This window comes from Sciurus vulgaris, assembly GCF_902686455.1.
Source record: "Sciurus vulgaris genome assembly, chromosome: 10".
NCBI lineage: Eukaryota > Metazoa > Chordata > Mammalia > Rodentia > Sciuridae > Sciurus > Sciurus vulgaris.
The window spans coordinates 115,653,612-115,673,223 of record NC_136470.1 but is presented as its reverse complement, the minus strand read 5'-3'; the positions used below and the strand labels follow the sequence as shown (position 1 = coordinate 115,673,223).

The 19,612-nt window shown below is 52.2% G+C and overlaps 3 protein-coding genes and 1 long non-coding RNA gene across 10 annotated transcripts; 3 read left to right on the top strand and 1 right to left on the bottom strand.

The window, feature by feature from the left end:
* Positions 1-49: 49 nt before the first annotated feature.
* ZMYND10 (zinc finger MYND-type containing 10) lies at positions 50-4,408 on the top strand. Of its 4 annotated transcripts, none has more exons than XM_079155565.1 (12): positions 50-389; positions 682-790; positions 1,637-1,753; positions 1,889-1,942; positions 2,054-2,191; positions 2,290-2,378; positions 2,476-2,576; positions 2,930-3,102; positions 3,337-3,462; positions 3,545-3,666; positions 3,785-3,910; positions 4,205-4,408. In XM_079155565.1, the coding sequence occupies exons 1-12, from the start codon at positions 205-207 to the stop codon at positions 4,224-4,226; spliced, it is 1,362 nt and encodes a 453-aa protein (XP_079011691.1). In that variant the 5' UTR covers positions 50-204; the 3' UTR covers positions 4,227-4,408. The 4 variants fall into 4 exon arrangements, with proteins under 4 accessions (XP_079011691.1, XP_079011692.1, XP_079011690.1 ...); XM_079155566.1 differs by having other exon boundaries at positions 4,126-4,408; XM_079155564.1 differs by having other exon boundaries at positions 4,009-4,408.
* Positions 355-4,539, bottom strand: LOC306670744. Its single transcript, XR_013766484.1, has 3 exons — positions 4,399-4,539; positions 670-881; positions 355-492 (listed from the first exon to the last, which is right to left on the bottom strand). It is a non-coding gene; the product is annotated as an uncharacterized lncRNA (long non-coding RNA).
* Positions 4,540-4,675: 136 nt separating this feature from the next.
* RASSF1 (Ras association domain family member 1) lies at positions 4,676-13,770 on the top strand. Of its 4 annotated transcripts, XM_079155636.1 has the most exons (7): positions 4,806-4,945; positions 6,608-6,714; positions 6,846-7,002; positions 11,377-11,481; positions 11,697-11,994; positions 12,118-12,233; positions 12,824-13,770. In XM_079155636.1, exons 2-7 carry the CDS (start codon positions 6,701-6,703, stop codon positions 12,968-12,970), a joined length of 837 nt encoding a protein of 278 aa, XP_079011762.1. In that variant the 5' UTR covers positions 4,806-4,945; positions 6,608-6,700; the 3' UTR covers positions 12,971-13,770. The 4 variants fall into 4 exon arrangements, with proteins under 4 accessions (XP_079011761.1, XP_079011762.1, XP_079011763.1 ...); XM_079155635.1 differs by lacking the exon at positions 6,846-7,002 and having other exon boundaries at positions 4,676-4,945; XM_079155637.1 differs by lacking the exons at positions 4,806-4,945; positions 6,608-6,714; positions 6,846-7,002 and adding an exon at positions 7,076-7,411.
* Positions 13,771-14,729: 959 nt separating this feature from the next.
* Positions 14,730-18,348, top strand: TUSC2 (tumor suppressor 2, mitochondrial calcium regulator). The gene is made up of 3 exons (XM_079155692.1): positions 14,730-15,025; positions 16,296-16,416; positions 16,568-18,348. Exons 1-3 carry the CDS (start codon positions 14,880-14,882, stop codon positions 16,631-16,633), a joined length of 333 nt encoding a protein of 110 aa, XP_079011818.1. The 5' UTR covers positions 14,730-14,879; the 3' UTR covers positions 16,634-18,348.
* Positions 18,349-19,612: the final 1,264 nt, after the last annotated feature.

The window sequence follows — 19,612 nt, the reverse complement described above, 5'->3', positions numbered from 1 at the left end:
CAGGCTAACTTAACATTCGGGGAAAGAGTCGGTAGAGTTCAGGAGAGACTTCGTGGACGTACCTGGTTATGAGAGAGAAAACTCTGACAGTCGCAATAAGGTTACTGTTAGGGTAGGCGTGGCAGGCTGGGGGCGGTCCCAGACGGCGCGAGCCGCCCACAGGGGTGGGCCCAGGCCTCACTGCGCAGACGCCGAGTTGTTTCCATGGCGGCGAACCCACGCGCCCCAACCGACAGGCAACTGTCCGGTCCCAGACTTCAGTCTCGCAGGAGTCTGTCCTTCCAAAGTGCGTCATCTCCTCCGCCCCAACCGCTGCCCGAAGTCAGTCAAATCCTGGCCCCAACATGGGCGACCTGGAGCTGCTGCTGCCGGGAGAGGCTGACGTACTGGTGCGAGGTTTGCGCAGTTTCCCGCTGCGCGAGATGGGCTCTGAAGGGTGAGGCAGCTGACTTAGGCGGAGTCACCAGGTCCTTGAATGCGGGAAGCTTGGGCCTGATATTGGGGAAGGGGTTGCCCAGTGTGAAGGGTCCCCCAGGTGGAAAGACAAAGCTCTTTCAGATAGGAGTATATGGTTCCTAAGCCCCCTCTTTGTCTTCGGGATTAGGTTAGGCTTCAATAGGATCCAGCATCACTCCTGATGCACACGTGTGCCCAAATGCACATACATACCCTCTGGAACAGGTGGAACCAGCAGCACGAGAACCTGGAGAAGCTGAACATGCAAGCCATCCTTGATGCCACTGTCAGCCAGGGAGAGCCCATCCAGGAACTGCTGGTCACCCATGGGAAGGTACCCAAAAATCGCAGGCAGCACTCCAGTCTTCACCCATCCCATCCCTCAGGAACAACTGGGTGCCTGCTCTTCCCTCTGGCCTGGTGTCCTCCCTGAAAGGGAAAGAGAAATAAATATGTTACATTTCCTTTCGTACCCCTATTAGACAAGACCCAGGCACACCAAGCCTGTGGCTGGGGCATGAGTTGACTAGGGAGAGAGTCATGGATACTAGAACAAACTAGGCTGTATGGGGAGGACCCAAGTGTTAAAGTCACCCTGAACTACCTAAAAGACCAGAGGATGGCTCCCACTGAAGTGGGAGTGGGGCTTTGATTTGGAAGGAAACAGTCTTTCCAACATGAGGGTTGGGGAATTAGAAAATAGGAAGATGACTTGAGGTAACACTTGACAAAAGATTTCTCCACAAGAAAAAGACAAAGCACACTACTAGGGAGTGGGGTAGAAATAGGGCACTATAAAGGGCCTTGAGTAAGAGTGAGTCCAAGGTACACAAGAGCCTTAGAGGGTCAGAGGACAAGGCCAAGAAAGAAGGACACGAGCAGGAGGGCTGGCCTAAAAGAGATGGGAAGAAGGGAATAAGAGTGCAGGTACAGGGAAGCAAGGCAGTTGGGACAGAGCAAAGGCCAGTCACAGGTACCTGGGGAGTACACCCATAGATTTTGGAGCAGTTGAAAATAAAGGTCTAAGATGCAGGAGAAAAGTCAAGGATGGTACTTGTAGGGCTTGGTAGAGTCCAGGGACCTGGGAAAGTTTGAGAGCTGAGCTGACAGAACCAGGGATGGGAGGGTTGCCAGGCAAAGGAGGTCCATCTCATTCCCATCCTTACCCCATGCTTCAAAGATCCCGACACTGGTGGAAGAGCTAATCGCAGTGGAGATGTGGAAGCAGAAGGTGTTCCCTGTGCTGTGCAAAGTGGAGGACTTCAAGCCCCAGAACACTTTCCCCATATACATGGTGGTGAGTTGGGCCCCTGGCTCACACTTCCTCCAACCCCTTCAGAGCTAAGAGCCAAGGACTGGGGAAGACAATATGCCTGGGTAGTCCCTATGCCTGTCTTGCAACCCAGGCCCTGTTTTCCCCTTTTTTTGACAGGTACACCATGAAGCCTCCATTATCAACCTCCTAGAGACTGTGTTCTTCCACAAGGTGAGGTACTATTCCTGCCCAAGGGCCACTGCTCTGGACTAGAACTGTTTGATTGTGTCCATGTGGGGAGAGCATCGGAGACAGAAAGTTTCCCTTCCCCTTTTCCCTCAGGAGGTATGTGAGTCAGCAGAGGACACCATCTTGGACCTGGTAGATTACTGCCACCGCAAACTGACACTGCTGGTGGCCCGAACTGGCCGTGGTGGCCCCCATGAGGAAGAAGGGTGCCAGGACAATACCCCTATGCAGGTGAACTGAGGTTTCCTGGGGTTGGCAAAGCCTAGATATGGGTTTCCCATGGCCAGTGAAGCAGGGGGTGGCCCAGCTTGAACACTGTGTGCCTCCAGGAGCTGCAGAAGCAGGCAGAGCTAATGGAATTTGAGATCTCACTGAAGGCCCTTTCAGTGTTGCGCTACATCACAGACTGTGTGGACAGGTGGGCAGTTCTCCCAAGTCTGGGGCCTACAGTGGAGGGATAGAAGACTGTGCCTATAGCCTCTGCTTACCTCCCTGCCTACCACCCCCACCCCTAGCCTTTCCCTGAGCATCCTGAGCCGAATGCTTAGCACCCACAACCTACCCTGCCTCCTGGTGGAACTGCTGGAGCACAGTCCCTGGAGCCGGCGGGAAGGAAGTAAGGTCTTCCCACCTACCTGAGCCCTAGCCCACTGCTTCTAGAACATCCTTCAGTATTGACTGAAGTGGGAAACTGGCAGTTCAAACCCTACCCCACTCCCATCCCACAGAGTTTACCAGGATGCTTCACCCAAGGTGGGATGAGACCTTGGCTTTGCAGCAGGCAAAGCCCATGAGTCCATTACTGAGTACTCATCCTGCTCTAGGGCCAGCAAAACCACAACCTGGGCAAGTCCTGTGGCCCAGGTTCTCCCACCTTGCCCAGCCTGTGGGAAGTTCCACAGCACACACAGCTGATTCACTCAAAGAGACTGCAATGGTTACACCCAATGTGCTGGGTCTTCTCCCCAGGCAAGCTGCAGCGATTCGAGGGTGGTCATTGGCAGACAGTAGCCCCCTCAGAGCAGCAAAAGCTGAGCAAGTTGGATGGGCAAGTGTGGATCGCTCTGTACAACCTGTTGCTAAGCCCAGAGGCCCGGGCCCGCTACTGCCTCACGAGCTTTGCTAAGGGACAGCTACTCAAGGTGGGGAGCTCCCCCCAACTAGTGCCCACAGCCCCAGCACTGCTCCACTTCATCCCACCCCCACTGTATCCCTGCTGGTCATCTTTGCCCACCTACTTCCACCCTAGTCCTCCTTTCAGATCTTGAGCTTCAGGTGACAAAGCAGCTGGTAGGACATAAGCCCCACAGGTACCCTCAGCCCACCTTCCCTGCCAGCACCTGTTTGACACTGGCCTTCCCTGGATACCCTTGCAGCTTCGGGCCTTCCTAACAGACACATTACTTGACCAATTGCCCAACTTGGCAGACCTGCAAAGTTTCCTGGCCCACCTGACCCTGGTCGAAACCCAGCCTCCTAAGAAGGACCTGGTGTTGGAACAGGTAGGCATCTGGAAAGTTAATCAGTCAGGACCACTGTCCACTTTGCCAGCTCTTTCCTGCCCCTTCCATTACTCTCCCCCAGATCCCAGAAATCTGGGAGCGGCTGGAACAAGAGAATAGAGGCAAATGGCAGGCAATTGCCAAGCACCAACTTCGGCATGTGTTCAGCCCCTCTGAGCAGGACCTTCGGCTACAGGCGCGAAGGTAAGTCCTGCTGAGCTGGCAAAGGGGTGGATGGAAGGCAGGAGGCATGGACTGGGCAGGGGTGGAACTGTGTTCCTACCTGCCAAACCCAGTGAGGCCCACTTGACTGATCCACTAGGTGGGCTGAGACCTACAGGCTGGATGTGCTAGAAGCAGTGGCTCCAGAGAGGCCCCATTGTGCCTACTGCAATGCAGAGGCCTCCAAGCGATGCTCGAGATGCCAGAATGAGTGGTATTGCTGCAGGTGAGGGTATCTTAGGATGACCTTAGTCCCCTAAGCCCCAATCCTCGATCCTCCCCACCCCCAGCACTGCCATCCTCACCTGTCCCACCTGCCTACAGGGAGTGCCAAGTCAAGCACTGGGAGAAGCATGGGAAGGCTTGTGTCCTGGCAGCCCAGGGTGGCAAAGCTAAGTGAGGGTGGCAGCCGCTGAGGGCCGTCCAATACAACCCAGTCAGAGTGCACCCCTGAACCTCAGGATCTCTGTCTGCTCTCTGCCCCTCTGCCGGACCCCAGTCTCCCTGGTGGTGAGCACAGCTGGTTCAAGAAGAGCTGCTGAGCCACCCACACACACCCCACAAGTGAAGGCTCCCCACTTCCTGCAACCCGGCATATAGGCGGAGGGCAAGGCCACAGTCTCAGCAAACCAGGGCAGGAGGCCTGGGTGGCGGGGCGTGGGCCGGATGTGGGGACCCTCTTCCTCTAACACAGTAAAGTTAACCCCTAGAAACATGCCTGTCTCCGTGTGGCGCTTTGCGGTCGTCGTCTGGGCGTGCCGTAATTAAGGATAAAAGGAAAGGGAGGGAAAGGGTTCTTTGAGAAAGCCCCCACCCCACCCCCACTTCGCTCCACCTGCAGGCCAACACTGTCAGCTTTCACAGGTTTCCACTCGGCGGCTCTCCCCGCTCTTTCCCGCCGCCCTGCCTGGATTCTGGGGGCGGCGCCGAAGTCGTGGCCCGCCCTGTGGCCCCGCCCTCCCCGCACTAGCTAGCTCCCGGAGCCGGCTGAAGCCTGGGCCCGACCTGGCCATGTCGGTGAAGCCAGAGCTCATTGAGCTACAGGAGCTCGCATCTGCTGGATGCACCAACCCAGGCCGCACCCGCCTGGAGCGTGCCAACGCGCTGCGCATCGCGCCCGGCACCGCGCGCAACCCCGCACGGCAACAGGTCCCGGGCAGTGGCCACCGCTTCCAACCCGCAGGGCCCACCACGCACACGTGGTGTGACCTCTGTGGCGACTTCATCTGGGGCGTCGTGCGCAAGGGCCTCCAGTGCGCGCGTGAGTAGCGGCTCCGTACGCCAGCGAGAGCCAAATGGGCGGCCGAGGGGCAGCACCATCGCTGCAGGTCAAGTCTTGGCGGAGGGAGTCGTCAGGGACAACCCCCAAGATCAGGTCTCTCATCTTGCCCCATCGCGGAAAAGAGTGCAGGAAGATGGTTTATCCCTAGTCGCCCTCCATCCGTGGCTGGGGCACAGTTGGGCAGAGGCAGTACAGTAAATAACGAGGTGCTGATTTCAAGTGTCTTTTAAGTGTCTTGACCCTTAAGAAAGCTTTTGTGCCTACTGTTGTTCTCTGAGCCCATATTCCCAGGTCTGCCTTTTCCCAATAATTCTGTCACCGTGTCTCTCCAGAATTCTTGTACTGAGGGGAAGTTACCCACCAATGGAAAGGGGCCTGGAAAAAGTTAGAACCTCGGGTGGACCCTCTGCAAGCAGGAATTTCCTTGAGTCTTTATTTAGCAACCACCTATCTTGGCCCCAACGAATCAAGTGTTTAGCAAGTAACTATCTTGGTCACAGTGAACTGGGTACTAAAACGCAGAACACAGCCATACACCCAGTGGTCCTTCTGCCCTTCAGGGAATCACCAGCAAGTTGAAGTTCTAGCTGTTCACCAGCTAGAATCACTGGGAGCACTTTTACAGCCCTCTCATCTCCTTCTGCCTTCATCCTGTCTCGATCTGTTGAATCAATTGTTGGAGGTGGACCCTAGGTATCCATAATTTTTAAAAATCTCCCAGGGACATGGGGTTGGGGTGTGAGGTGGTGTCATTATAATGTGCAGCCTAAGTGGAAATTCAGTACACTGACCCATACAGGAACTTAGGAATGGTACCCTAGGCCATGCATGGAGACCTTCTCATCCAGTATAGAAGTATGTCACAGACTCAGCTAGAGAAGCACAGGGATTTGTGACAGACTACAAAGCAGGAAGAAGGGCTGGGACATTGCAGTGTTCTCCAGGAAAAATAAAGTGGCCATGGAAATGAAAAACAGGACAGTTTAGGTCTTAGGCAAGAGGTAGGGACAAAGGAGGAATCAATCAGGTGAGTATAGACGAGCAGGGAAGTGATCAAACCAAGCCCTGGACATCACCATTAGATCTGGAAGTAGAGACAGAACCAGCAAAGAAGGAGAGCAGGAAGAAAACCTGAAATGCGGTCTCTGGAAGTCAAGGGAAGCTAGTATTAAATGATGCTGAGGAGTACAGAATGGAGAATGGGCCGCTGAGGACCCTGACCAGGGCAGTTTCCTGGAGGGAGGGGCAAGAAAGCCTGAGAACAGTAGATATAAGAGTGAAGACAAAAATTTAGATGAATGTAAACCAGTGTTTTGGTCTGAGAGGGCAAATGATAACCAGAGAAGGTCGTAGATTAAAAGTTTTTTCTCCTTCAAGTAAATGGGCGGAGGAAGTTCTTGCTAGGCGCTAGAGATTTAAGTGTTGAGCAGGCCTGGATCCCTAACAGCCTGAGGCCTTCCAGTCAGTTTCCTGACACGCCCGGGAACCAACACTAGAGTCTGCATAACAGTGGGCAGTAACGGGGCCTGAGATAAGTCTGGTTCGGTGGGCAACGGCTACCATCCTGGGGATTCCCTATCAGTCCCCGGGACACTTCCCCGAGCTGGAGTTCCTCCACCTCACCGCCAGCCCTCTCTGCAGACTGCAAGTTCACCTGCCATTACCGCTGCCGCGCTCTCGTCTGCTTGGACTGCTGCGGACCCCGAGACCTGGGCTGGGACCCCGCGCTAGAACATGACACTAACGTGGTGAGAGAAGTCTCCGGGCCGTCCGGGGTGGGGGTGGGGGAGACGCGCGGACTGGCAGGTTACAGCGCAGACGTTCGAGAACACCATGGGTCCTGGCTCAGTAATCGTTCTAATAGCCGATTTTCCGACAGCAGAATGGCCAATTCTGCGCGCTGGCTTGGCGGACTGCCGCAGGACGCTACACAAGCGGTCCCGCGCCAGGCCCACGCGCACTTCCCACAACCTCTTCCAGTCCTTAGGCGGAGTTGTTGCACATGCGCACACGTTGCAACACGTCCCCTCTGGCAGGTGTGGCCTGCGAGGCCGAGCTGGGTTGAGCTGCTTGGGCAATGAGGTCATTCCTGAGGTTCAGCGCGTTTGTCCCCGCCCCTCAGAGATCGTCCCCCAATGAGACAAGAGCTAGATCCCAGCTGTAGACGTTTTAGTCTTAACGGTTGCGACGCGGCGCTGGCCCCGGCGCAAGCGCACACTGATAACACGCACGCACGCGCCTCGGGCGGTGGTTTGAGGCTACTGACATATAGGACTAGGGGGCTCGGCGGGCGCGGCGATGGGTGAGGCGGAAACGCCTTCTTTCGAGATGACCTGGAGCAGCACGACAAGCAGTGGCTACTGCAGCCAAGAGGACTCAGACTCGGAGCTCGAGCAGTACTTCACTGCGCGTACCTCGTTGGTCCGCAGGCCGCGCAGGGACCAGGTGGGAGACAGGGGTTTCCGGCGGCGGGCGAGGGGCGGTCGCTGGAATCTCGCCCCTGCCCGGTAAGTTGCGGTGTGGAGAGTTGGTGGGCAATCCCACCCTCCGGTCCGCGTGGCTCCGGGCTGGGGCCTGCCCGCGGAACCGTGCGTCCGTCCGATTTTAAGCCCAGTGTAAAATCCCGATCCAATGCGTCGGTACTGGGTACTTCGGTCTCCTTGCTCTATCACAGACCGGTTGAAGCAGGGGAAGCAGCTCTGTAGCTTGAGGTAGACCAGAGACGACGTTATCCACTATGACTAAAGCCAACTGCGCAGCCTGTACAGACCTCTTGATTTCGTGTTTGGGCGCTCCCACTCCCTCCCTGGGGAAGCTGAAGAAGGAAGTGGAGGAGGAGGAGTATTCTCCGGGAAAGGAGAAGTTATGTTTAGGAGGGGAAAGGTGAAAGGAGTCCGGCTGCTCTACATGAACTCCTGGATGGAGTTAGCTGAGTCTGCAGCCATTGCTGGCCCTGGTCTTTGACCAGCTGCTGGAATTTAGAGGATTCCAGTCCATTCTAGAAGGTGGACCTTAGGAAAGGGGATTTAGGAGAACAGGAAGCCTTCTTTTGGACTGTAAGCATTCAGGAGCACTTTACCCACAGGAGGAGGAAAAGCTAGATTGTAAAGTGCCCCGAAAGGGGTGAAAAGAGATTGGATTCCTAATTGAAGATTGTAAAGTGTGTGCAGGGGCAGCAGAACCTGTCAGAGTCCCACGTATCCCCATTATCAGAGACCTCTGGGCTGCCTTGGCTGTAACCACCAACTTAAGATAACTAACTATTCCTGGGCCAGAAGACCTCAGGGGAGCATGCAGGCCAGGGCAACAGCGAAAAGAGATGGGGATTGTGAAGTGTAGTGGACCTGGCAGCAAAGGGGTAGAATTCATTATTTGAGCCAAGAAAATGGAATTGTGGATGATGCTTTAGATGAAATTTGACAAAATTCCTTACAGAACAGGTGATGCTTAGGACGGCAAATCTCAGCCCAGAGCTAGAGTGTAAGATTTGAGTGTGGACCCCTAAGATTGTCTCCATACCTAAGATAGACTAAGCTATCTTCCAATATGGAAAGGTGGGTAAAAAACACAAGATGCTAGTCAATTGAAAAGGAGGCAAGATGGAACACATTTGTAATCCCAGCAACTTGGGAAGCTGAGGCAGGAGGATCACAAATTCCAGGCCATCCTCAGCAACTTAGCAAGGCCCTAAGAAACTTAGCGAGACGCTGTTTCAATAGAAAATATAAAAAGGCTGGGGGTGCAGCTCAATAGAAAAATAACCCTGGGTTCAAGCCTCAACACCGCACGCCCCCCCCCCCAAAACGGAAAAAAAAAAAAAAAAAAAAGGAAGAAGAAAAGGAGGCTGAAAAGTCCCAAGTACTATGTAAAATACAACCTTCAATCACTAGGGACAATGGTAGAATAGAGGGTGGGTTGCTATAGTACAAAAGAAGAGAAATTCTGTGATCATGCAGTACATCCCTCTGGGACACTATTGGGAGTCTTCTAGGAGACAATTTTGGAAACAGAAAAAGAAGCTTCTTACTCTAGAATCCTGATAGGATAGAATAGTACAGTGCATCTAATCCTAGTCTCTTGTTTTATTAGTGAAGATACTGGGGGAGAAGGAAAGGAACTAGAATGAGGTCACTGTGTTCCAGTCCAGGACTCTAGGATAATCCAGAAAGGGAAGAAGGAAGAGTAAATTTTCTCATTTCCAGACTGGAACTCAGAACTGTCACAAAGAAGGGGAATAAATTAACATCATCCTGTGCCCTTCCTTTTCTATAAACAGACCACTGTTCCTTCTTGCTTCAGCACTAAAGGGTTTGCTCACCGTTCCCCCTGCTCCCAGCACCCCTCCCATCCCATTACTCCTTCCTGTTGGAGCTGTCTTTATTATCTCAGCTTCTCTTCTTGGGCCTGAACAAGCACATCCACCCCTTTCCCAGCTTCCAGCCCTCATTTTACCTACAAGGTCCCTCATTTTCCAGGGCCCACACTATTTGTTCTTACTAGTCTGACAGGGTTGCCCGCTTTCTCTAGGATCCTTTATCTTGGAATTTTCATTCATAATTCAGCACTTTCCTTCATCCAAGAGACTTTTGGAAACCTAGAAGGAAAATGGGCTTTGGCTCCCAACTCAAAACCTTTTTCCTTTGAAGCCTTAGTCCTCAGCCCCATATACTTACAGTCTGCTAACTGGCAGCCAGGTTCTGGGTAAAGAGTGCTATACAGTCATGGGCTCCACTGTACTCCCTTCACCTCTCTTCCCCATTCATCCCAATCAGTGGTTTAAGCAGGTTAGGAGGCTCCAAGGCAGCAGTCAGGAGAACCCTGGTTGCCCTGGACTCAGCAGTCTAAACTCTGGTCATCCTGGGCGTAATGTCATTCTATGGAAGACCTGGTGAGAATTCTTTGAGACAAAGCATTGGTCAGTGGTTATGTCAGCTGTTTGTGACATTCCCATTCCAATTAAGGCCTATCTGACATCAACAGGAAATAAGGCTGATGCAGTGGGGGCCAGATGAGTTTGGTAGAGAGTCATTTCAGATCCCTGGATGCCCTGGCCCATCCTCTACCCTTCCAGCAAGAATCCATTCCTAAGTGGAGAAGGGGACTAAGTGGTGGAGCTAACATTTTTTAACTAAATTCCCAGACAGCAGAGGAAAGCGCAGAAACCATCTGCTGGACACTTGTAGAACGGGCTCTTCCAGGAAGTTACTGTAGAACGGGTTCTTCCAGGAAGTTACCTGTGCATCTCTGGCAGATTGGAGCTCAGCCTGAAGCTGCCTTTTGTGTATCTTGGATCAGTGTTAAATGACCTGTCACAGTGATTTCCTCAGTATGTCTGAGATACGGAGGGATGGTCCCAAGAATCCCACCAAGGAGATCTCTCATTGTAGAGATCAGTCTTCCGCTCCTGCCCACTGGTGGACTAGACTACAGATATGCATCAGTCCCCATACCTCCTACCCTGCAGTGGATTGTGGCCCCCATGCTAGAACAGAGTGAAAAAATGGGCTGCTTTCTCCAGGTAAAACCCTGACTCCAGGTCAGCTTTAGGACCTGAGAGTTGGGCTATGCGGTTGCAACATGGTTTTGTGGTATTTTATTCTTTTTTTTTTTTTTTTTTGGTGTGTGTGTGAAGAGGTTCTGGGGGTCAAACCCAGGACCTTGCTTATGCTAAGCAAGAACTCTGCTACTGAGCTACAGCCTAAGCCCCAAAGTATGATTTTACATTAAACAAGTCCCTCCAGAGTCCCCCATGTTTTCCTGGCTCCTGGCTGACCCTGATTCTTTGATATTCTTAGAGCCATATGAAGTGCTGAAACCACACTGAGCAAGCAGTGAAGAGAAGCCAAATGATTCTACTCTTGCCATCTATCCCCGTAACATGCAGAACCACATAGGTTCAGAGTGCATGGGTTCAGCAACAGGGCCATAGGTAGTCAGGTTTTGGTTTTTGTTGTTTTTTTGATACTGGGGATTGAACCCAGGACAGAGCTGCTCAACCACTGAGCCACATCCCCAGCCCTTTGTTATGTTTTATTTGGAGACACTGTCTTGCTAAGATGCTGAGGCTGGATTTGAACTTGCCATCCTCCTGCCTCAGCCTCCCAAGCTCCTGGGATTACAGACAAGTGTCACTGCACCTGGAAGCAGTCAGTTTTTAAGAGCGACTGCAGGCTGGGGTTGTGGCTCAGTGGTAGAGCACTTGCCTGGCATGTGTGAGGCATTGGGTTCGATTCTCAGCACCACATATAAATAAGTGAATAAAATAAAGGTCTACCAACATCTAAAAAATATTAAAAAAAAAAAAAAAAAAAAAGAGAGAGAGAGAGAGAGAGAGAGCGACTGCAGAGGCCATTTTCCAGAGAAGTCCTGGGTGCCTCAAGGGCCCTGTGTCCATTCTGGCCTTCTTTTAGGATGATCCTGTGGAATGGGAGACACCTGATCTTTCTCAGGCTGAGATTGAACAGAAGATCAAGGAATACAATGGACAGATCAACAGCAACCTCTTCATGAGCCTGGTGAGTTGACTGCTCAGGCAGAGGAAGGGAATTTGGGCAGAAGCAGTTACCCAGCTATATGCCTGATGCCCAAAGAATAATAGCCAAGGTATTCTTGGGTGGGCCCAAGCAGCAATTTATGCATACCCAGCCTAGCCCCAAGTGCACAGACAGAACCCTAGACTATTCTCTTACCTGGCACTTACTGTCATGGTTTGGTTTCTCTTTCTTTTCAGAACAAGGATGGCTCCTACACAGGCTTCATCAAGGTTCAGCTGAAGCTGGTCCGCCCTGTCTCAGTGCCCTCCAACAAGAAACCACCCTCCTTACAGGATGCCCAAAGGGGCCCAGGACGGGGTACAGCTGTGAAGCGACGCACTTCCTTTTACCTGCCCAAGGATGCTGTCAAGCATCTACATGTGCTGTCACGCACACGGGCACGCGAGGTTATTGAAGCCCTGCTGCGCAAGTTCTTGGTGGTGGATGATCCTCGCAAGTTTGCACTCTTTGAACGGGCTGAGCGTAATGGCCAAGGTAGGCTTCCTACCCCATTCTGCCCTCTGTGAAGGCATATATGCATGTACCCATGCATGCAGGGGTTAAGGCTGCTAGGCCTATCTGTGATCATATATCCCTTTCCCCCTGCCTGGCCTTCAGTGTACTTGCGGAAGCTGTCAGATGATGAGCAGCCCTTGCGTCTGCGACTCCTCGCAGGACCAAGTGAGAAGACCCTGAGCTTCATCCTAAAGGAGAATGACTCTGGGGAGGTGAATGTAAGTATACAGTCTTCCTTATATTCTTGGTTGTCATTCAACAACACTGATGGGCTATAGCATCCCTTCAAGCATTAAGATGTTTTACTTAGGGGTTGAGGGTTGAGGGTATAACTTAGTGGTAGAGCATATTCTTAGCATGCACAAGGCCCAGGGTTCTATCCCCAGCACCAGAAAAGAAGCAGGTGGCACTGGATTTATAGCTCAGGGTAGAGTGTTTGCTTAGCATGACTAGACCCTGCATTTAATCCCTAGCCCTGTTTAAAAAAAAAAAAAAAAAAAAAAAAAGATGAAAATTCTTTAGAAGCTATCTGGCTGCAAAGCATTGGGTCTGTGGAGTAGGGTTAGACTCAGTGTGACTGGGGAACATCCTGTTTCATTGCCTCTCAGTGAGATGACTATTTTATAGGATCCATCTTCTATATGACTGCTGTCAAGAATCCTAGCATAAACTATTGAGGCAAGAGCCAAACATCAGAAAACCCAGCCCTGGCTTGTGTGACCATGATATGTTGATTTTGTCTGGGGAGGGTCTTCCAGCTTGGCCAGACATACTGCAACCTATATACCTCCCCTCTGCTCCCTTGCAGTGGGATGCCTTCAGCATGCCTGAACTACACAATTTCCTACGCATCTTGCAGCGAGAAGAAGAAGAACACCTCCGCCAGATCCTGCAGAAGTACTCCCATTGCCGCCAAAAGATCCAAGAGGCCCTGCATGCCTGCCCCCTGGGGTGACCTCTCCTACCTCTGGCGGCAGGAGGGGAGTAGGCAGTGCCAAGAGCGTGCCGTGTGAGTGTGATAGGGCCCATGGGGCCTGAGGAATGAGTGTGCATGGAGGTCCTCCCCCTTTGGGGGAATGAGCCCAGAGAACAGCGAAGGAGCTGGCCCCCTGCGTCCACTAGTGGGTGAAGTGGGGCATGGCTTTGCATCTCTTTGCCCCTCATGTACTGGGTCATGGTGGGCCAGGACTTCCCTTGGAAGCTGCTCCAGGCTTGCAGCAGGGGTGGAGCAGACAGAGTCTCCTTATTTCATGTCTCAGATGTGATAATCTTGGGGATCCTATGAACAGAATAGGATCAGTTTGCAGGGTTGAGGATCCTCACCCATGGGGAAGGTTGTGTTTTAGGTCTTGAATAGAGTTTCAGGATAACCCTCTCAGAACCAAGGGTGGATGCTCAGAATAAGGCAGGCATCAAGGTAGAGTCTACATTTCCTTCTAGTGCCTTTTGACTCCTCACACACCCTGAGGTCAGGGAGTGCTGGTGTACAGTACAGCAATAGTGCCTCAGTGCCTCCCCCAAGGAGGATATCTTTGGGCCAGGCCAGGGTCTGTGAATGTGGGCACTCTGCCAGCCCCATTCCTTATCTGCCATTCAAAGCCAGGGTCTCTCCCTCAGATATTTTTGATGAAGTGTGTGAATGTATGTAGTGTTTTGTGGCCTCATGAATGCCTCCTGTGGGAAAAGGGAGGGGGGTGACAGTAATCATCAGAGCCTGAGGCCTGAGAGAATTGGCTGAATAAAGATTTAAGAATCCTTCTGCTTTTGCTTCCTCTCTTGTGGGCCCATTGCTGTGGTTGCTTCTCATGATAGCAGCTGCCAAGGGTGATGGACAGGCTCACAGGGCATCCTTTGCAAGGTCAGCATGGACCATGTGAAGACGTATGCATGTTTTAGTCATCACTCAGCACATTGGGACTCAGGCGGTGATGGGGGCAAGAATAGGCTACAGCTAGAGCTTAGGGGAAGCCATTCTCTCAGCACACACCAACAGCTGAGAGAAGTGGTGGTGTAACCCCTTCAAATATTTATTCATCAGCTGCTATGGACTGGACACCAAGGGTACAGCTGTTAAGAATTCTTGTTTTAATGAAGCATGCATTCAGGTTGAATTTGGAAAGAACATGAAGTTCCTTTTTTTTTTTTTTTATACTTTTTTTAGTTGTCAGGGGACCTTTATATGTGGTGTCGAGATTCAAACCCAGTGCCTCACGCTCTACCACTGAGCCACAACCCCATCCCTGAGAACATGGAAGCTCTTAAGACCTCAGTGTAGCTATAAGACACTTGGCCAGTTCCTTAATTGTCCTTGGGCTCTGTTTCTTTACATGTGATGGTGACTACCACAAAAATACCATTGTGAAAACAGAAGCCAGACAGGTACCCTGTGGCTTGGCCTTGGTTGAGCCCTAAAGTGCTGGTTCAAAGTGTCCTGGTTGAGGAGGCCCCGCTGGGCGGCTTAAGTTCTGGGGATCTGGGACGTTGGAACTGTCATACATGCCAACCAGCGCGCCAAAGAAGCCAGGAGAACGACGCTACCACCGTTCAAGGGAGGGAGCTGCCCCAGCTGACGAGAGCGTGGCCTGCTGGGATCTGAGGACTTGCAGGGCATGCTGGGATGCCAGTATCTGAGGGTGACCACTGGCTCTGCCACACAGACCGACGAGCGCTGCAGCCAATCAAAGAGGGCAGCGTGCGGAAGCGGAAGTGAGGTTTCCGTGGAGACAGGAGCCTGCGGAAGGCGGCGGGTGGCGGCGGCAGCGGCAGCAGCACCTGCAAGCGGAGGCTGGGCAGGGCATGGTAGAACCTACTGCACTGTGAGAGCGCAGCGGCCGCGGGGTCCGCCATGCGCTGGCGGCCCTGACATGGGCGCCAGCGGCTCCAAAGCTCGGGGCCTTTGGCCCTTCGCCTCGGCGGCAGGGGGCGGCGGCCCGGAGGCAGCGGGCACTGAACAAGCTTTGGTGCGGCCTCGAGGCCGACCGGTGCCCCCCTTCGTATTCACGCGCCGCGGGTAAGGGCGTGAGTTCTGCTTCTGGGAGGACAGGCAAGCGGCCGGGTGCCCTACGCCACCGGGATCTGTCACCCGACCCCCTCCTACACCCCAATTAGGACAACTTCGGTATTCGGGTCCCCATTCGAGCAAAGGGTGGGGAAAGTCGGGAGTAGACTTCTGGAGGTCTGACTGATCTAAAGGGCTCCCTAGGGAAGGGTGGACCTTAGGCTGTCTCTGAGCAGACACTCCCCACGGTAAAACTAACATAGGGCCTTCGTGAGATCTCTGGACCTCTTCCTTGCATCTCTTCAAACTCAGCCTGCAATTGAAGGTTTTTATCCTCCTCCTTCTCCCAGTTCTTCCAAAGGGAGAATGACCTTCTGTTTAGGCTTTGTCTCTTCCCCATAGTAGTAGGTTGGACCTCTGAGTAGTGACTGAGAAAGCGGAGGTGGCCCTGCTTGAAAGTGGGGGATGGCGGGATCCTCACTCGGTTATGTTCTCCAGAAGTAGAGTGCTGACCTAACCCCCACTTTCCCCCCGGACCCCCACACAAGAGCATCAGCATGACCTGACCATAGTGGGCTCATGGGGATGACACTCCCTATGATGGATATTTGGCTGTAGATATCAGGGAGATCTGACAGTGGAAATTTGACTGCACCAGCCACTTAAAGGGAGGATGCAGTATTCCTCCTCTTAGTCTCCTTCCTAGATCAAAACATCTGCTCTCAATCTTTGGCACTAGACCAGTTGTGTCTTCTGGACTGAGACCAACATGCCTAGGCTGCCACCCTGCTCACTCCGTAAGTCCTAGATGAAGGGACTGATACTGGAATGACTGTTCTCTCACAACAGATCAGTAATGGGAACTGACTTTGGTTGACTGGATAGTATGTTGTCATGTGGGTTGTCTTCTTTTTTTTTGTAAATATTTTTTAGTTGTAGGTGGACATAATACCTTTATTTTTTTTATATGTGGTGCTGAGGATTGAACCCAGGGCCTCACTTATGCTAGATGAGCACTCTACCACTGAGCCACAACCCCAGTCCTAGGTTCTCTTCTTGAGGGTATGACAAAGTCACACTGGCCAACGTCCCATTCCCCACTTCCTTCTAGTAGACTCCAAACCCTAAGCCAAAGAATTCTCCAGGTATAGTATCCTTTCTTCTTCCCACCAAGATTGTTCCTCCCCACTTGGGGTTGGGCACACTTCCCTGTGGTGTATGGCATTTGCCATAAGCAGATGTGGGGCTCAAGTCCAGCCTGTTCCCTTCTCCCTCTACACAGCTCCATGTTCTATGACGAGGATGGGGATCTGGCTCACGAGTTCTATGAAGAGACAATCGTCACCAAGAACGGGCAGAAGCGGGCCAAACTGAGACGGGTGCATAAGAATCTGATTCCTCAGGTGAGGGGCTCGGTAGAGGTCATAGAGCTTTCATCAAGTATGTAGAGGTAGACCCAGATGGGGTCTGCTGGGGGAGGAGTTGGGAGGAGCAGGAAAGCTTCCTGAAATAGACACCATGAGCTGACCCTCATAGCCTTTGTTTCCATGGCAGGGCTTCGTGAAGCTGGATCCCCCCCGCCTCCATGTGGATTTCCCTGTGATTCTCTATGAGGTGTGAGCCTGGGGGATGGCATATACAAACACCGCCTGCCTCAGCAAGAAACTCCCAGGCTGGAGGTGTGGTTTCCATTGAGGAACCCAGGCCAAGGCCACAACCCTGAATAAACTCCGCTGGCCCAGAACCTTCAGCTGTGAGCAGGGCAGTCCCTTGGTGTTAATTGTATATTGGTTTGTGTGTGGACAGGAGGTGGTTAGTGACTGGTGAAGGCTAATGGCAGATTTACCAGCCCACCCTCCCCAGCCACTCTTGAGAGAAACATGGCAGGGCATATGCCAGTCAGGAATGCCTGGTTCCTGGTTCCTTGCCTGGCCTGCTTCCTTTCAAGCTTTCCCAGGGCCAAGCCCTGCTAGAAGCTACAGCACTTTACAAATAAAGTCAGCCTTCTTCCAGCCCCTGGGCTGTGGGGGCTTTACACAAATGAGAACTTCCTTTCCCTCACTTCCCTTATCCCCTAGTTGGAGCATTTCAGCCGTTTGCTACCTCGATTCCTCCTGTATTGGACAAAGGCTGGGGCAGCACCAGTCTGATTCTTCCCATCTGCCTGCCATTTATTCCAACTCTCAGATGGACAGTTTGCTGGCAGTTAATAGGAATGGGGACTGTTATGGGAGGCTTCTCCCTTCACCCAGGGCTGGATTGATCCTTACCCACTGCAACTAATTGTTTACCCTTCCCCTATTTCCTATTTGAGAGAGTGCAGGCCAGGGTCAGAATGGGCTGTAGATGCCTGTGCATGTGGGGAGTTGCCCCAAACCACCTATTCTAATTCCCCTTGCCTTTTCACCAGCCCCCAACACCAGTTGGAAGGGAACTGTCTGTGGTAAGGAACAACACATAAGGGCTGGTGCAGATAGCTATAAGGAGCCCACCATCCTTCCCCTACAGTATCCTCACCCCTTCAGTATCACTTAAGGGAAAGTAGTGGAGCCCGTTGGTAGACACAGAAAGGAAGGGAAAAACATAAAAGGAATACTTAAAATGTGAAGGTTTGTAAATAGTCTAGTCTATGATGATGTTTGGACAGAGTCTGATTTCTATATAGAAATTACTTTTTTTTTTTTTTAAATCCTTTATTGTGCAAGCTCTGTGCTTCTAGAATGTGGGAAATGGCCTGGGGAGAGTGGCCCCCAGCATAGGAAGACTGTTGTGTTATTTGTTCAATTTCAATAAAATTATTTGTAGATCCTGAAAATGAGTGTGGCATCCTCTAGGACTGTGACACCCAGTGTTTAGACTACCACCTGGGATCAACAGGTAGCCCTGGGCACAGGACTCTGGCAGTCTTACTTACCATCTCAAGCATGGACCAAGAATAAGCCTGAGCTCTAACTGTGACAATCCCAGCTATGACCAGTAGGTGGCTGTGTATTCACACAGACACCACCCCTGGGCCTCTCAGATGGGGCAACTGCTTACCTGTCTGTTGTTCAAGGTGATAGAAATCTCTGGAATCAGAGGGCCTAGGTGCTTCACTAGGAATCAGTCCCTAAGGTAAGAGTATGACCTAGATAGTTCTAGTCCCAACATTGCCAGCTGATCTTAAGTGAATTCATAACCTGAGCCCCAAGGATTTCAAAGGCCCAGACATGCATGGACAGTAGACAGGTGCCAGCAAGCCACTGGCCTGCTGCCAGGCTCTGCAGCCCAAACTTCACCTGCCTCTTCTCCTCCAAGGCTACCACTGGGAAAGTGAGCTCTGGACTTTGTTCCAACCTTCAATCCTTCCTTCTGTTCTCTGCTGCCTGCACTGTGGACTTTCCCCCCGCCCCCACCAGAAGTACACTACCATGGAACTATACTGCCAGTCCTTTTTTTTTTTTTAAACAGTTCTTGCTAAATTGTTCAAGCTGGCCTTGAGTTTATGATCCTCTTGCCTGTGAACTTTCTGCCTACACCCCTCAGGGCCTGCTGTGGAGCAGGTTTTCTGCTAGACCTAATCTTTGGCCATCAGTGCAACTCCCAGTTAAGGAAGGGGAATTCAAGGACCCAAGCTTCTAAGTTCGGGAAATTGGCCTGCCAGTCTTTCAGGGGCTTGAATTTGTCATATCTGTAGTAGGATCACTCTGTGCAGCTTGGACTTCTTGTTGTGGGCTGCCTTCCCATTCCCCTTAAGATGCCAAGCCTAAGGCCTTGTCATCCTCCACTCCACCCTACTATTTGTTGAAAGGCCAGGGCTCTCCCATACCAAACAGCATCCTATCTCTCACCACCACTGTCCCAGCCTAGAGGAACTCCCTGTGCTGGGCCTGCTCAGCTGACCCTAAAGCTTGAAACAATGGGAGTCAGGCAGTGCTTCCCCCTCTCCCTCCCACTGGGCTGTGCTCACTTCCTTCCTGCTGACGGCCTGAGGAAGTGTCCCTGCCCTGGGACAGTCTGGTCTGGCCTTTGTTTTCCCAGGGGTCCCCACCCTGGGAGCTTCCTAGGCCTCTGTCCCTTGTGAAGCCAGCACAGTGATACAGGGACACGGCACCCATTCTTGTCATATCTTGGACTCCTGGGTTCTCAGGGCCAGATCCAGGTTATGCACTCACCTCCCACAGACTCCCACACAGACAGGAGAGGGGGTCCCTGTGCATTAGAACGGTAAAGCCAACCATATGTGAACTTCCCCTCCCCCAAAAACACACCCCTTTCCCCCCCTTGTTGTAAGGAGCCCCCTACTCTGTAGTGGACTCAGTAAAATCCATCAGGGAATGTCCTTCAGCAGGATAGTACTCTGTAGACCCTGCCCCACCCCTACCCCACAGTCATACACATCAAGTATTTTCCTCTCTGTCACACTTGAGATACTTCCCCTCTTGGTGGAAAAAAAAAAAAAAAAAAAAAAAAAATTGACTCAGCTGTTGGAAGTTCCCCCATCCCCCAGGGCTGGTGTCCTTCTTTGGCACCTACTGTAGGAGGCCATCAGTTGAACACTCCCCAAGTAGTTTGACCCTCCCAAAAGACCAAGACTTGGGCCCCCTCACACCCTACTAG

Bases quoted from the DNA above. Each gene is read 5' to 3' on its own strand.
- ZMYND10 (XM_079155564.1), top strand. From the start codon at position 205: ATGGCGGCGAACCCACGCGCCCCAACCGACAGGCAACTGTCCGGTCCC. The intron at 1,754-1,888 runs GTGAGTTGGGCC...TTTTTTTGACAG, and splicing joins CTTTCCCCATATACATGGTG to GTACACCATGAAGCCTCCAT. The intron at 3,911-4,008 runs GTGAGGGTATCT...ACCTGCCTACAG, and splicing joins AATGAGTGGTATTGCTGCAG to GGAGTGCCAAGTCAAGCACT.
- RASSF1 (XM_079155635.1), top strand. From the start codon at position 4,696: ATGTCGGTGAAGCCAGAGCTCATTGAGCTACAGGAGCTCGCATCTGCT. The intron at 11,995-12,117 runs GTAGGCTTCCTA...CCTGGCCTTCAG, and splicing joins GGCTGAGCGTAATGGCCAAG to TGTACTTGCGGAAGCTGTCA. The intron at 12,234-12,823 runs GTAAGTATACAG...GCTCCCTTGCAG, and splicing joins ATGACTCTGGGGAGGTGAAT to TGGGATGCCTTCAGCATGCC.
- TUSC2 (XM_079155692.1), top strand. From the start codon at position 14,880: ATGGGCGCCAGCGGCTCCAAAGCTCGGGGCCTTTGGCCCTTCGCCTCG. The intron at 15,026-16,295 runs GTAAGGGCGTGA...CCCTCTACACAG, and splicing joins TTCGTATTCACGCGCCGCGG to CTCCATGTTCTATGACGAGG. The intron at 16,417-16,567 runs GTGAGGGGCTCG...TTTCCATGGCAG, and splicing joins ATAAGAATCTGATTCCTCAG to GGCTTCGTGAAGCTGGATCC.